The sequence below is a fragment of the Marmota marmota genome, unplaced genomic scaffold, assembly GCF_001458135.2.
Source record: "Marmota marmota marmota unplaced genomic scaffold, marMar, whole genome shotgun sequence".
NCBI lineage: Eukaryota > Metazoa > Chordata > Mammalia > Rodentia > Sciuridae > Marmota > Marmota marmota.
The window spans coordinates 22450007-22467248 of record NW_026000016.1 but is presented as its reverse complement, the minus strand read 5'-3'; the positions used below and the strand labels follow the sequence as shown (position 1 = coordinate 22467248).

Sequence of the window (17242 nt, the reverse complement as noted above, 5' to 3'; positions counted from 1 at the left end):
CTTTCCCAGCTTTGTTCTTATTACATTTATTGTACAACAAAACACTGTTACCTCCTGTCATTCCCCAACACATCAAAGAATCCAACTTCAGGACAAGTGTCTGGATTATATGGGCCCATAAGAACCTGTTTATGTAGTGCCACAAGCTTCAGTTTTTCTTCATAAGTTGGATGAAAGGCCTTGCCATCCTTTTCTATAACAAAAAAGAAATACAATGGAAACAATTAGCACTGACAAAATACATAATTCCCAGTATTATATGCTGAAGCTTTGCTATAAGGTATGTCACGAATTGCCTTTAATAGATGTAAAAACTATTAAATCCTTCATAAAATGTGAATTATTTCTTTAAAGGCAACTGGCAATATTTACTATAGAGTAATGCATCTGTCAAACTGCAGTGGGGTATACATAAATAAATGTACCACTTAACACTTTTTTTACACATATTAAAAACAATGTGCACTGGGTGAGGTGGTGTACATCTGTAATCCCAGGGGCCCATGAGGCTGAGAGCGGAGGATGGTAAGTTCAGTCAGCCTCAGCAAAGGCGAGGCAATAAGCAACTCAGTGAAGACCCTGTCTCTAAATAAAACACAAAATAGGGTTGGGGATGTGGCACAGTGGTCAAGTGCCCCTGAGTTCAATACCTAGCACCCCCACCCCACAAAAAAAACAGTGTGCAAGCCACGCATGGTGGCACAGCCTATAATTCCAGCAACTCAGGAAGCTGAGGCCCTAAGTAATTTACTGAGACCCTATCTCAAAATAAAAAAGGCTTGGAAAGTGGCTCAGTGGTTAAGCACCCCTGGGGTTTAATCCCTGGTACCAAAAAACAAACAAACAAACAAAAAAACAATGTGCAACAATCTTTTTTGTCAGTTTTGGAACTGAGGATTGAAACCAGGGGCACTCTACCACTGATCTGCATCCCCAACCCCTTTTTTAATTTTTAATTTTGAGCAGGGATCATGCTAAGATACTGAGCCTAGACTCAAACTTGTGATTCTCCTACCTCAGCCTTCTGACTTGTTGGGATTATAGGAATGTGCCACCACACCTACCTGCAACAATCACTTTTTTTTCTTTTTTAACAGATACCAATGAATTTTTTGCATTAGTTAGCCTCTAAGGTATAAAATAACTTTTAGGTGATCTTTTAGTCAGACTTCAGCATTGCACTGGCANTTGCTTTTTTTTTTTTTTTTGAGAGAGAATTATTTATCTATCTATTTATTTATTTATTTTTAAGTTTTTCGGCGGACACAACATATTTGTTTGTATGTGGTGCTGAGGATCGAACCCGGGCCGCACGCATGCCAGGCGAGCGCGCTACCACTTGAGCCATATCCCCAGCCCAACAATCATTTTTTAAGAGTTTTTTTAGTTGTAGTTCGTACAATATCTTTATTTATTTATTTTTATGTGGTGCTGAGGATTGAACCCAGTACCTCACATGTACTCACAAGTGCTCTACCACTGAGCTACAGCCCCAGCTCCTAAAACGGTTTTTAAAAAATAAGTTTACATCAACTACTTTTAATATTATTAAGCAACCAGCATACATACAGTTTAAAAGGCTATATTCAAAACATATCCAACTACTGAGACAGACATAATATGATACAAGGAACTCTAAAATCAGATAGCTTAGATAATTTTAAATCTCATTTCACACGTCCAAGAGATTTCAGTTAACCTCTCAGTTTGTTCATCAAGAAAGTGAGGGTCATACTGCTGCTTTCAAGATACTAGGACATTATTATTAATAATAACTATTACATATTTTGCCTTCCTTCAATATTATTGTTATCTATGGCAGACTTCCAAGAGAATCAAGATTGAAGCCAGCACTGGGTACAGTAGCACACACCTGTAATCCCAAGACTTGGAAGGCTGAAGGCAGAGGACTACCTACAAGTTTTAAGTTCAGCCTCTGCAACTTAGTTGAGAACCTGTCTCAAAATAAAAAATGAAAAAGATGTAGCTCAGTGGAAGAGCATCCCTGGGTTCAATCCCCAGCACCAATCAATCAATCAATCAATAAGAAAAAGAGTGAAGCCAGTTTGACTTGGGAAGATTTAACCTCCACTAACATTCAAAAGCTGTACAAAACTGGGGCTGGAAAAATTAGAAATCTTTTTTTTGGAGGGCGGGGGGTGGGGTGGGGTACCAGGGATTGAACTCCTGGGCACTTGACCACTAAGCCAGCCCTATTTTGTATTTTATGTAGAGACAGGGTCTCACTGAGTTGCTTAGTGCCTTGCTTTTCCTGAGGTTGGCTTTGAGATCCTCCTGCCTCAGTCTCCTGAGCTGCTGGAATTAGTGTACACAACCAAGCCTGGCTAAAATGGGAAGTCTTTGAAGAATACTGCTTCTTTGATAAATGGAAACATTAATTATTAGTTGATTCCAATAAGAACAGACTACCAAATTTCAATAAAGGTAAAGTAGTATATACGAACTACACATTTAATTCATTTATATAGGTATGACCATAATAAAACCACTAATTAGTAAGAAAAATAAGAGTGCTAAGATATGAACAGGGAACTTGAAGAAAAATACAAAAGTTGATAATAAATATGCAAAAGGATATTCAATTTCACTAGTTCAGGAAATGGAACTTTAAATTATGAGATACCAAGACTCCCTCCTCTCATTAGATAAAAAAAGTTAGGTAACATCCAGAGTTGGTAAGAAGGGGACAAATAAGGACCCACTCTCTCGTATACTAATGCTGAAAATATAAACGGTTTTTAAGTTATCTAGATCAACAATTTGGTAATACATTTCAAAATTGTAAACATGTATGCTTTCCACATAAAAGTAAATAAATAAAGGCATGTTGTCCATCTACAACTACAAAAAAAAAAATTTTTTTTTAAATGTACATGCCCCCGGGCTGGGGATGTGGCTCAAGCAGTAGCGTGCTCGCCTGGCATGCTTGCGGCCCGGGTTCGATCCTCAGCACCACATACAAAGATGTTGTGTCCACTGATAACTAAAAAATAAATATTAAAAATTCTCTCTCTCTTTAAAAAAAGTATACACACTAATGTTTGAAATAGAATACATCATTCACATGTAATTTTAAAAAAATGTACATGCCCTATGATATGGTAATTTCAATTTTTATTACATAGCCTTAATAAGACTCCCAAATATACAGAAGGAAACAGATATCAGAACTCACTGCAGCACTGTTACTAGAAACAAATTAAAAGTTCATCAATAAAAGCCCAGTGAAATAATGTGGTTTATTCAGACTGTGGTATAAGTGAAGCAGTTTCGATTATTAAGTGAAGAAAGGCAAGCAGCAGAAAACTAATCATAGCAAAATGCATTTGATCAATTCTAAGCAACCCGACCCATCCCTTAACATCTCTAAAGTGAGATTAGATTTTTTTTTTTAAGTTGTAGATGGATAAATACCTTTATTTTGTTTATTTTTTTTATGTGGTGCTGAGGATCGAACCCAGGGCCCTGCACATGCTAGGCAAGCGCTCTACCGCTGAGCCACAACCTCAGCCCCCAAGATTAGATTTTACAATATATATTTTACAGTTCTGGCAGTTTTCTTTTCTTTTCTCCTTCCTGTCCCCTGCTCCCCATGGCAGTGCTGGGGCTCAAACTGAGAGAATTCAGGACCTAGCATGTGCTAGGCAAGTGCTCTACTGCTAAGCAACAGGCCCAGCCAGTTTTTCTTTTGTAATGGCCCCTAAAGTAAGTCTTAGAACTGATGAACCTGTTACACAAACCTAACATTAGTGTAAATGCAAAGAAAAAGATCTAGAAGGAGGCACACTAAGGAGATGAGAACAAAGTGGGAGAAAGCAAGAATTAGAAGTGGTCAGAGAGAATTTAAGTCTTCCTTACAATATTTAATCTTTCAAAGAAAAATATCTAGAAGGACAAACTAAACAGTTAAGAAGAACTGTCTCATGGGGCTGGGGATGTGGCTCAAGCGGTAGCGCGCTCGCCTGGCATGCGTGCGGCCCGAGTTCGATCCTCAGCACCACATACAAACAAATATGTTGTGTCCGCCGAAAACTAAAAACTAAATATTAAAAATTCTTTCTCTCTCTCTCCCCCTCTCTCTCTCTCTTTAAAAAAAAAAAAAAAAAGAAGAAGAAGAACTGTCTCTGGAAAGTGACTGGCAACATTGAAGGGTGGGAACTGAACAAGTTTCCCCATTAAATAATACATGAAGGGCTGGGGCTGGGGCTCAGCGGTAACGCACTTGCCTGTCATGTGTGAGGCACTGGGTTCAATTCTCAGCACCACATATAAGTAAATAAAATAAAGGTCTATCAACAACTAAAAAAATATTTTTAAAAATACTACATGAAAAAAATTCTTAAGCAAAAACTCATTTGATACGTGGGGGAAATTTTCTTTCTTTTTTGGTACCAGGAACTGATCCCAGGGGCCCTGAGCTACATCCCTAGTATCTTCTTTTTTTTTTTTTCCCCCATACAGGGTCTTGCTAAGTTGCTGAGGCTGGCCTTGAACTTGTAATCTCCTGCCTCAGCTTCCCAAGCCATGGGGTTACAGGTATGCACCACACCTGACAACCTGACAGTTTGGTCATTTTAAAAATATTTTTTTAGGGCTGGGATTGTAGTTCAGATGTAGAACACTCGCCTAGCATGTGTGAGGCACTGGGTTCAATCCTCAGCACCACATAAAATAAAGATGATGTGTCCACCTATAAGTAAAAAATTAATATTTAAAAAAAACACATACATGTATATAAATATCTCCCAGAGCTGGGCGTGATGGCACATGCCTGTAATCCCAGCTGCTCGGGAGGTGAGTCAGGAGATCTTGAGTTCAAAGCCAGTCTCAGCAAAGGTGAGGCACTTAGCAACTCAGTGAGACCCTGTCTCTATATAAAAAACAAAAATAGGAAATAGGGCTGGGGATGTGACTCAATGGTTGAGTGCCCCTGAGTTCAATCCCCAGTAACCCCCACCCCCCAATTTTTTTTTTTCAAGCTAGGGGTATTGTCTATCCATCTATACACACAATATTTTTTGCCATACTAAGGACTAAGCCCAAGGGCAGTCTGTGACTGAGCAACATCCCTAGCCTTATTTATTATTTATTTTTTTAAGTTTGAGATAGGGTCTCACTAAATTGCCCAGGCTGGTCTCAAACTTGTAATCCTCCTGCATCAGCCTTCTGATATGCTGGGATTACAGATGTGTATCACCACACCTAGCTCTGTGTGTGTGTGTGTGTGTGTGTGTGTGTGTATCTGACAAAATTATAGTGACATAAAGGAAAGATTTTAAGAGTTTACTTCTGACCTAAAAAAAAAAAAAAGGGGGGGTTATACGTAATAAAGTACACTTATTATAACTCATTAGGTTAGGACAGTAATTCTGTTAAATTCCACACAGTACAGGGTACTTGATGTTATCTTTCATGCTAAAACCAACAAGCCTAAAAAACTGTTCTTTATTTCTCTTCCCAATGAAATCTTTCTGAAATACAGCCTTCAATTTTATATCAAGAAAAATGGTGTTATCACTGTTCGATACATTCATTAATTACAAAAAAAGAAAAAAGACCTATTCAACAATAATGCAATGCTTGAATTATATTAATCCACTGAACAGACTATAAAGCTATTAAAATGATTATTAAAATAGGCAATTTAGTGAGACCCTATTAAAATCTTATAATTGGCCTTTTATAAGGCCAATTATAAGATGAAGAACACGTTGATGACGTAATAATTAAGTAGAATGGAAAATTATGTGCTACACTTTCAACAATGTAAAATGCCTACAATGTGACCATATACCCAGAGAGAATATAGAAAGATAAAATTGGGAAGCTATACTTATAGATCACTTTTTAAAAACTGCAATATTTTTCTTACAAAATTAGCTATAGAGAATTCTATTCTAAGATGTTGTTGGGTTGTTAAAATACGTAAAGCAATAGTGGTTACTAATTATATTATTTACCAAAAGCCTATCTTCAATTTCAAAAACATTCATCCATTCATCTTAATTTTAGACATATTAATGACCAAAAGTTTTCTTTTTTCTTTTTTGGGGGGAGTGGGGGGGTAGTGGGGCAGGAGTACTCAACCACTGAGCTACATCCCCAGCCCTATTCTGTATTTTATTTAGAGATAGGATCTCACTGAATTGCTTAGCACCTCATTTTTGCTGAGGCTGACTTTGAACTCCTGATTCTTCCTGCCTTAGCTTCCTGAGCCACAGGGATTATAGGCATGTGCCACCATGCAGAGCTTCTTTCTTTTTTTTTTTTTTTTTAAATATTTATTTATTTATTTTTCGGTGGACACAACATCTTTGTATGTGGTGCTGAGGATCGAACCCGGGCCGCACGCATGCCAGGCGAGCGCGCTACCACTTGAGCCACATCCCCAGCCCCCAGAGCTTCTTTCTGTCTGTCTTTCTTTCTTTAAAGTTCTGGGGATTGAACTCCAAGGTGCTCTGCCACTGAGCTACATCTCTAGCCCTTTTTATTTTGAGACAGGCTCTAAATTGCCCAGGCTGGCCCTGAACTTGCCATCCTTTGATTTAGTCTCCAGAGTGGCTGGGATTATAGGCATGTGCCATTGGTGCCTGCCTTAGGTTTTTGTTTTTTTTAAAATAAAAAAGGCCTCAGTTTATATCATTTTATCTTGAGCTTTATATAAGAAAAAAGTGCTTGCTAGTGATTCAAAAAAAAAAATGTAGTGAGCCTGAAAATGACGAGAGTACAGTATTTTCACCTTTTCTTAAAAAAAAAAAAAAGATATAAATTTGATGAAAATGGTTGTATTAACCTAAATTATTGTCAATAAATACAAAATCAGAACTGTGAATGTGGCTCAGTGGTAGAGTGCTTGGCCCAGGTTCAATCCCCAAGCACTGCAAAAAGAAAAAATAAAGAACATATAAATAAGATAAAATCAGATGGAATCTTCTCTGGAAGGCTAATCACTTTTCAAACTGGTCAAGTAATGGCAATTTTCAAACATACACACATTCTTTTTGTGGTAGGGAGATGATCTGAGATGGACTAGTGGGTGTGAAAAGTTTTTCTTAATCTACAACCATCATAAAAGTTATTTGTAAAATAGCTTTTTTTAGTATTATACAATAACTTATAATATTCATAGGTTAGAGTCATATTTTTTGATAAGTAGTACAAATATAAATGGTAGTCAGGGCTGTAGGAGAGAGAGTATCCTTTTCCCACTAGAAGATAAATATACTTCATTTTAAGCATCTGGTAGTTCCAACTATATGCAGTGGATTATGGGAAATGGAACATTAAACAAGGAAACTACCCATCATTTAGCAAAGTGTCAGTTTAACCCCGAGTACCAATAGGAGGGTAAGAGCTAGGTCTTGGGAATGTTATATTAACATAAGCCCATTTTTATGACTGTCAGAATTAAGGACATGTTACAAATTAGAAAAAAATTTTAAAATGCATTTTCAGTGTTAGCCCTGGTCAAGTATTCTCCTGAGGATTACACAAAACAGATTTGTCTACCATGATACCCCCCCTACCCCCGTGCTCAGCTACATGTTTTGCTCACATGCATTAACCACCAAACCAAGCCCAACAAATCTCACTAAAGAAATCAACTTCAGCAGGGCATGGTGGCACACACCAATCCTAGTGAAAGACTGAGACAGGAGGCCAGTCTCAGCAACTTAGCAGGGCCCTAAGCAACTTAGCAAGACTTTGTCTCAAAATACAAAATAAAAAGATCTGTGGAGGGCTGGGGATGTGGCTCAAATGGTAGCACGCTGGCCTGGCATGCGCGGGGCGCTGGGTTCGATCCTTAGCACCACATACAAATAAAATAAAGATGTTGTGTCCATCGAAAACTAAAAAATAAATATTAAAAAATTCTCTCTTTAAAAAAAAAAAATGATCTGTGGATATGGCTCAGTGGGTAAGGACCCCAGGGTTCAAATCCCTGATACAATTAAGAAAAAAAAAAAAGAAAGAAAGAAAGAAAAGGAGGAGGAAGAGAAGAGGCAGAAGAAGAAAAATCAACTTTATGGGTCAATTTTTGTGACAACAAGCAAAACTGTACCTCCACTCTTGTGAATTTCATTGGCATTTTCACTCAATCTTTTATATACACTTACTATTTTTAAGAATCGATCTATAATCATTCCTTTATACCTTGTTATTGAATCTTCAAATTAATCATTATTTTCTTTTTCTTTTTTTTAACATACACACCCTTATATTTTTTAATATTTATTTATTTATTTTTAGTTTTTGGCGGACACAACATCTTTGTTTGTATGTGGTGCTGAGGATCGAACCCGGGCCGCACGCATGCCAGGCGAGTGCGCTACCGCTTGAGCCACATCCCCAGCCCCAAATTAATCATTATTTTCTATTAGGAAAAAAATTTGTCTCAAAAAAAATTAAGGAAAAGAAAACATGACAGATGTTAATACCAATAATTATTTTGGAAAGACTGGATTATAGATTAATTGTATTTTCTCTATTCATTTTTCATTTTCCCAAATTTTCTTCAATAAGCATATATATCCCCCGCCCCTTTTAAACAAAAGCTTTTTTCCTTTTTCAATGCACTTTTAAAAAGTCAAAGCATGGCTCATTGGAAGAGTGTATACTTAGCATGTACAAGGACCTGGGTCCAATTCCCAGGAACAAAAAAAAATAAAAAGTCAAATCAATGTTATCTTCAACCTTTGGGGCAAAGTGAAAAGATTAATTATTCTCCTGTGGAATACACAAAACCCAGGAGGCTACGCTAATCCTAACTACCTTTAATATAGCATATGCTACCGATGTTCTAAACTTCAAAGAAACAGAAAAATAAAAATGCTTTTTACCATTTTGGACTGGGTTGTGGCTCAGTAGTAGAGCACTTGCCTAGCTCTACCACTGAAGCACCGGGTTCTATTCTCAGCATCATATAAAAAAACGAATAAATAAAATAATTGTAATCTGTTCACCAACAACTAAAAAAACAAAATAAGAAAAAGAAAATACTTTACCATCTAAATTGCCTGGCAAATTATTAGTATTACAAAAAGAAAAAAGGCTTCTCTCTTTTCAGATGACTCCAGTTCACATATCACAAGGGTTTATTTAGTCTTTTTTAATTAGGTAAGATAGTTAATCACTGCAAAGCTATTTAGTTCTATAGCAACCAAAACTAAACACAAAAATATGTTCGTAAAGAAGTTACAGAGCTAATTTTCAGATGCAAGCGTGAAAAGATCCTTATTCTGATCAATGAGAAAGAAGTACTTCTGTTACCTTAAGAAGCATGACTGCTAAGCTAGCCCTTCTCAACTGAACTAAGATCACTAGCTGACATTTATCTAGCAACAACCATAAAAAAGTTCCTTTCCATTTCTATAAAACTGAAAAGCAATAGGTTAAAAATCTATTTTACCTAAAGGAGACTGACTAAAGTCCCTAGGGGCTGGTGAACTAGACCAACTCCTCCCACAGCTCCTGTTCCCCATGCTGGGGATCAAACCCAGAATCACACATTAGGCAAATGCTCTATCACTGAGCTGCATCCCCAGTCCCCCACAGCTAATTTTTTATGAAGCCTACAAGTTAAAAACAATTTTTTACCTTTTTAAAAGGGTTACAAATAATGAAAAGCAAAAACATAAAACAAAGCATATGCAACACTCACTATATATGATCCTTAAACCCTAAAGTATTTACTATCTAGCCTGTTATAGGAAAAGCTTGTTAACCCTAGACTAGAGGAAGAAGTAAATTCAAAGGGCCAAAATGATTTCCAGGAAGTTTTAAAAACGCAAATATAAATAAAAAGTTAGAAAACATACAAATAAACCATCCAGTTAACATAATAGCCTGAACACACACATTTATCTCCAATCATCAATGAAATCCCACTAAAAGAAATAAGCCAATTTACAGAACTCTGAAGAAGTTCAGAAACCAAAGGCATCAGATTCTTAATAAACAGGAATTTGTTTTAAAGTCTATATAAGAAGTATACGGCCACTTTCTATCCCATTTTGTATAATAACCCCAAACAGGCAGATGGTTACCTTGCTCCTATTTCAGCAGAGGGCTTTATCTTTGCTATAGAAAATAAATCGTTCCCAGTCTAAACTTTGGTGCCCAAACAAATGTGATAGCAAAATACAAATTTTTAGAAAGGCATGGTTTCAAAAACTGTAATCCTCATGCACTATCTTCTCAAGAAGCTACTGTGGGCATGCATTTCCAGTGTATGTGTAGTAAATAGTAAAACAAAGGAAAACAAATGATTCAGGTAAAAAGGAATATGACAGAACAGAAGGTTAAAAGTAATCAACTTCCAGGATGACACATGGGCAGAAGAAAACTAAGACTGAATCAATAATTTAAGGGCAAAAAACACATGACTTTTCTTTTTCTAAAAGATCTTAATTGCTTTTTTGGGGGTACTGGGATTGAACTCAGGGGCACTTAACCACTGAGCCACATCCCCAGCACTATTTTGTATTTTATTTAGAGACAGGGTCTCACTGAGTTGCTTAGCAAGTGCTTTTGCTGAGGCTAGCTTTGAACTTGCGATCCTCTAGCCTCAGCCTCCAGAGCAAACTGGGATTATTATTATTTGTGTGTGGGGGGCTGGGGATCGTGTGTGTGAGGCAAGCACTCCACCAACTGAGCTATATTCCCCAGCCTGGCTGGCTTTATTTTTGATTGTAGAGTTGGAAGTATGTCCTGATGTTAAAAAAAAAAAAAAAAGGGTAAGTTAACCTGAGGATGAAGAAAACAAATAACTGCCTCTACATGAAAGACAAAAATTTGTTCAAGAACCAAAATGCAACCAAAATACATGTTCTGTCCCAATTATAAATAATATAAACAGCCAACACTAATTCGATCGATCATGATTAATTACAGTCCAATAAAATTGCTGAGGATGACCTCAAATTTTTGATCCTCCTGCCTCAGCCTCCTAAGTTGCTAGGATTACAGGTTTGCACAACCATACCCGGTATAAAACCCATCCCTTATTAAAATAAATCCCTATTAAAATTAAAAACATGGGGCTGGGGTTGTGGCTCAGTGACAGAGTGCTTGCTTTACATGTGTGAGGCACTGGGTACAATTCTCAGCATTACACAGAAATAAATATAGGTCCATCAACTAAAAAAATATTTAAAAAAAATTAAAAACACATCTTCACATTTTTTAATTAAGAAAAAGCGTAATTCACAAATTCTTATACTATTTAAAAGAAAAGACTAATATAGTACAGAATGCCTGACTCAAGGAATATGAAACACTTTGAAAATTACTTAGCAAATACTAAATAATAAAAGTTTTAAGACTTCCTCCCCATTAATTCAACACACCCACCATCAATTTTTGGCAATTCCTCCTTTTTAACAACAAATGCAGCTGCCAGTTGTCAGGTACTGTTTAGAGAATGTGTTGTGTATATATGTGCCTGTGTATATATGTGTAATTTTTGTAATTCTTACAACAACCATTTGAGAAATGAAAGCACAAAATGTTTAAACAATTAAACAGCGGAGGGAGAAAAAACAACCCAGAAATATTGACTCCAGCGCTCACCTTCTAAATACTGAGTCACTGTGGCTCTCAACTTAGTTAAGTGATAAAAGTAAACATCTTTCTGGGTTTTGGCTACATGATTGTGTTCACTTTATGAAAACTCAGGAAGCTATACACTTGGAATCTATGCATTCTTCTGTGTGACACAGGAGAGGCCTCAAGCAAATTTTAAAATCATTTACATTAAAAAATACACGGGGGTGGGAGGGTGCTGGGGTTGTGGCTCAGCGGTAGAGCTCGCCTAGTGAGTTCGGGGCCCTGGGTTCGATTCTCAGCACCACATAAAAATAAACAAAATAAAGGTGTTGTGTCCAACCACAACTAAAAAATAAATATTTTTTAAAAAATACACACAGGGGCTGGGAATGTGGTTCAAGCGGTAGCGCACTTGCCTGGCATGTATGGGGCACTGGGTTCGATCCTCAGCACCACATAAAAATAAAATAAAGATGTTGTGTCCACCGAAAACTAAAAAATAAATATTAAAAAATTCTCTCTCTCTCTCTCTCTCTCTCTCTCTAAAAAAAAAATACACACAGGGCTGAGGTTGCAGCTCAGTGATAGAGTGCTTGCCTTGCAAGCATGAGGCACTGGGTTTGATCCTCAGCACCACATAAAAATAAAATAAAGGTACTGTGTCCACTTACAACTGAAAAATAAATATTAAAAAAAAAAAATCTTAAAATGGTACTACACTGCTGGGTATGGTGGTGCATGCCTGTAATCCCAGTGGCTTGGGAGGTTGAGACAAAAGGACTATAAATTCGAGGCCAGCCTCAGCAACTTAGCAAGACCCTTTCTCAAAATAAAATCTAAAAAGGTTTGAGTGTGTGGCTCAGTGGTTAAGCGCCCCTGAGTTAAATCCCTGGGACAACAAAAAAAAGGCACAACATATACACCTGTAATCCCAGCTACCTGGGAAATTGAGGCAGGAAGATTCCAAGTTCTAGGACAGCCTCAGCAACTTGGCAAGACCCTGTCTCAAAATAAAAATGAAAAAGGGTTGGGGATGTAGCTCAAAGAAAGGGCACTTGCCTACCACGCATGAGGCATGGGTTCAATCTCCAGTACTGCAAATAAAAAATAAGGTACAATTTACCCCTTGCCCAAAACAGTACAATTTGAGCATCAATAAGAATTATCAATAAGAAAAAAATGAATAAAAATCACATGTGTAAAGGCATGAGTACTTCATGACATTAAAAAAAAAGTGTAACTTTTTTTGACTGCAAGGGGGAAATTTCACTATTTTGAAAACTAGCAAATAACAAGAAACAAATATTTGTCTTTCCTATTTGAACTCCACCCTAAACCAACGAGTACAAGAGGAAAAGTATTTCAGCAAACCAACGAGTACAAGAGGAAAAGTATTTCAGTAAAGGACAAAGAAAATATCACCATTTAAAAATCCTTAATAAATTAACAGATCCAGACATTATCAATGGCCTTAACATCACAAAAGGAGATACAACTTAATATTATCTGCCTCATGAAGAATGCACACAATACAAAGTAGTCTTGCCAGAAAACCAGAACTTGAATCTAAACTATCCAACTTTAGGAAATACACAGATGTGTGTGTGGGGGGGGGGGACGGGACATTTTAAGCTGCCTGGATGCAATCAACAAAATCTAATGAACCACCCAATTTCTTTTTCTTTCTGTTTTTGGGGACTATGGACTGAACCCAGTGGTACTTTACCACTGAGCTACATCCCCAATCCTACATTTTTAAAAAAAATTTTGGTAGTTGTAGATGAACAGAATGCTTTTATTTTATTTGTTTTATTTTTATGTGGTGCTGAGGATCAAACCCAGTGCCTCACACATGCAAGGCAAGCGCTCTGCCACTTAACTATAGCCCCAGCCCTCCCAGCCCTATATTATGAGACAGGATCTCGCTAAGTTGCTGAGGGTCTTGCTAAATTGCTGAGGCTGGCCTCAAATTTGTGACCCTCCTGCCTCAGCCTCCCAAATCCCTGGATGACAGGCATGCACCATGAACACCCAATTTCTTCAACAAACAAAATGTAAAGGAACTAAGGGATGGATGTGTAGATCTTAACTGAATCATCATTTAAATAAACTATTTAACAAATTGTTATGAAATTGGAAATTTTATCCCTTGGCTAGACATTTGATACGAAAGAATTATAAATTTAAAATTTTCCTATGTGTGATAATGGAATTGTAGTCAGTTTTTTAAAAGGAGTCTTTTCCAGGCATTGAGGTAAGAGGATTTCAAGTTCAAGGCCAGCCTCAGCAACTTAGCAAGACCTTGTTTCAAAATAAAAAGGAATCTTCATCTTTTAAAGATAATTAAATATTTAGATAGCTTGAGAAGTCTGGAGCAGGTCTGGCTGGGTAATGGGTACAAGGGGAATCAATGCACTATTCTACCTCTTTTTGTGTATGTTTGAAATTCTCCATAGTAAAAAGTTAAAATTTAAAAAATTAAAAATGTTACATCTATTTTTAGTTTACAACAGTAAAATCATCATCATCATTACATTAGCTAAATGTAGGCCTCCCAAAAGGTCTAATATATTAGTAGAAATGGAATTTAGCAATAAAAGAACTCACTTTTTGGTTTTTTTTTTTTTTGGTGAGGGGAGGGAAATGCCAGGGATTGAACCCAGGCCCTTCCTTGCTCAAGCTAAGTGTATGCTCTACCACTAAGCTACAATTTGTTAAACAGTTTATTTAAATAAGGTTTCAAATAAGATCTACACATCTTTCCCACCCCTTTTTTCCTATACATGTTGCAGTGGAAAACTAATTTAAAATATTAACCATAATTAAGGATGCAATAATGCCTAAAATTTAGGTGGTAAAACATTAACTTACATTTACCTGTACTTCCACCTATTATTTCACTTTTTTATTTATTTCTGTGCAGTGCTGGGGATGGAACCCAGGTCCTTACACATGCTAGGCAAATGCACTGAGTTACACACCCCAGACTATATTATTTAACTTTTACCTTCACAAAATTAAGAGGGTAGTTGACATACAGGCTCAATCATTGGCCTATGACTACTGTGACAAGATTACTTTTACATTCTTCCTTTTTCTTTTTTAAACAGTTATTGTATATGTCTCATATGCTGCCAGTATCTTCATTGATATCTCATGTAATGTTCCATGCAGAAAGGTAGCTTTTAATTGCTAAACAGTTACTTCTCTTGTTTAAGTATTTGGATATCGCTTTGAAAAATTAAGAAATGAATGAACCATACCAACCAAAGAAGCTTTTGTTATTAAGGTGACTATAACTAGGCTCCCCAAATTATGGATTTCCCCTAGGATTTCTCCCACTCAATAAAATAATGTTAGGTTTAGATCACTAAAGCTTAAATCTGAGATATCAAAGAACTAGAATCCAGAGGTTCCTGACTTTCAAGGCAATGCTATACTCCACCTTATACAGTACTTTAATCTTTCAAAGTAGATGTTACTACTATTTTCAAATAAGACAAACTAAAAAGATGAAATTACCCATTTTGCTTTTAGTCATGTGGCAAAATCAAGAATTAAAAGTTGATTCCTTTCTACTCTTAGTATCTATTACAATATACTTGATTGGAAAAATAAATTCCAAGAATAAAATTTTAAGGTAGAACATAGTTTCCCGAAGTGTACAGAAACTACTAGATTTGCGTGTGTGTTAATATATCATACCACAGCAAACTCTAAATTCAAGCCAGTGACCTCAGAGGTCAAGTGATCCAAAATCCATTAGCCATTATTAATTCCCCAAGCTAGCAAGTATACAAGGGCTGAATTCATTGTGTAATGACAAAGAATATTTCAAGCGTAAGCTTTTTAATAAAAAACGCAATGAATGCGCAATGCTCAAATGTTCTGTATGATTTACAAAAGAGAAAGCTTCACTAGTTAGCACAATTAAAGTTATTTTGAGAGAAAACATGTCATTAACATGTATCACTAAGCTGAACTACTCAACTTCAGCCAGTAAAAATGTGTGCTTTAAAAGGTACTCCTTCTGGGAAAACTGTCATAAATATGCTGTTCTGGAATGTACGTGGAACCTAGCAACCACTTTTAAAAAGTTTCATTTGTGGATGTCTCTCCTTGCCCTCCGCCCAAGAAAGACATAAATATCTTTAAGAATCAAACTAACGGTCATTAGTCTTTCCTATTTACAAAACCATGTGACTGGTCTCTCCATCACTTGACTAAGTGAATCACCCACTTTAAAGAAAATAAATAAATAAAACACTTAGAACAATATTGTTCTAAGAGAAGAGACATTTCAGTTAATTATGCGAGGGCACAGAGGGTACTTTTAGGCTTTACTCTGAGAATTAATTCTTCCACATTAGTTACTAGATACAATTTTAACCATTCAGAAGCTACTAGAACATTGTGGACATCTCTTCAGAATTTGACAAGGTGGAAAGCATAAATGAGTTTAACACTTTACTTTTTTCTCTTCCACATCAATACTGCCAGGGGACCATGTCCTATAGTTGCCCAGAATGGCTGGAATGGGTATGTATGTGGAACCTATTGAAAAATTTCTTCCACTTTAGGAAAAGGGTAAAAATCGGTGGAATCCTAGGTGGCAAACCATGGGAAACAGGAAAAGGAAAACATCGGTAAAGAAAAAAAGCAATCCCAGAATAGGATCCTCTGGGAGAGAGGTTTCATTCTTCCATCCTGGCTCACGGAAAAAGGAGAAGCTAAATCAGGTAAAATGCCCCGGTAACCTAGGGGAGGCGGGACTCGACTGCTAAAGCAAGGTTCCAGGCCCCTCAGGGGTGTGACCTAGTCCAAGCTAATAGTGACAAACTTCGGGTACCCCCAAGGAGGGAGCCCTGCTCTGGTCACCGGGCCTACCCTGGGCGGTAGGAATGAGATTCGTCCGGTCACCCTAGGGACCACAGCCCTGGCTCCCGGTGCCGAGCAGAGGCGGCGGGAGTGGGGGCGGCGCGGCTCACCTCGGAAGAAGCGCAGAGCCAGGCCGTACAGCTCTTCCAGGCCAAAGCCCCAGCGCTGCTCCAGCCGCCGCGCCTCCTCCGCCGCGCCCCCAGCCGCCGCCTCCCCGGACTCCGGCTGCTCCCCTGCGGCGCCCGGGCTCCGGCCGGACCCAGGAGGCGAGGGCGGCGGCAGTGGCGGCGGCAGCAGCGGGGCGCCCTCTGCGCTAGGCCGCTCCTCCGGATCCGGACTTAGCGTGAGGCCGTCGACCGATACCTCAAGGCGCTCGGCGTTCAGCACCGCCGCCATCTCCGGGTGCTGCGCCTCCTCGGCGGGGACAGGCGGCGGCCACGTATCGACTTCCTGCTGACCTCTGACCTCCGCTTGCCGACACCGGAACTTCCGCTGCTAAGGAGGATCCTGGGCCCCCCAGAAGGGCTGAGGCCTGGTGCCCCGCCTCCTCCGGAACCGTCGATTACGCCCCCTCCGCGACCACCCGCCGTCGCCTCATCTAAAGCTGGTCTCCACCGCCTCTCCCAGCCATCACCCGGCACTCTGTGATGCCAGTTCTTGCTATAAGCGGCTGCTACGCCCCCAAACCCCCCGCCCACGTCCCCCAGTTGGGTTCAGCGGCTATTCAGAGATCGTCAGGGGCGGGGTCAGAGGAGACCCGCGCGAGGGTTAGTGCCGGGAGCGTGGCTGTGTAGAC

General features: G+C 38.4%; 1 protein-coding gene across 1 annotated transcript in view; it reads right to left on the bottom strand.

The window, feature by feature from the left end:
* Acbd3 (acyl-CoA binding domain containing 3) overlaps positions 1-16913 on the bottom strand; it is a 36289-nt gene extending 19376 nt beyond the window's left edge. The window contains exons 1-2 of the mRNA XM_015483583.2: positions 16557-16913; positions 52-193 (exon numbers count right to left, since the gene is read on the bottom strand). Coding sequence (XP_015339069.1) covers positions 52-193; positions 16557-16842 — 428 coding nt within the window. The 5' untranslated portion in view covers positions 16843-16913. The remainder of the gene's footprint in view (positions 1-51; positions 194-16556) is intronic.
* Positions 16914-17242: the final 329 nt, after the last annotated feature.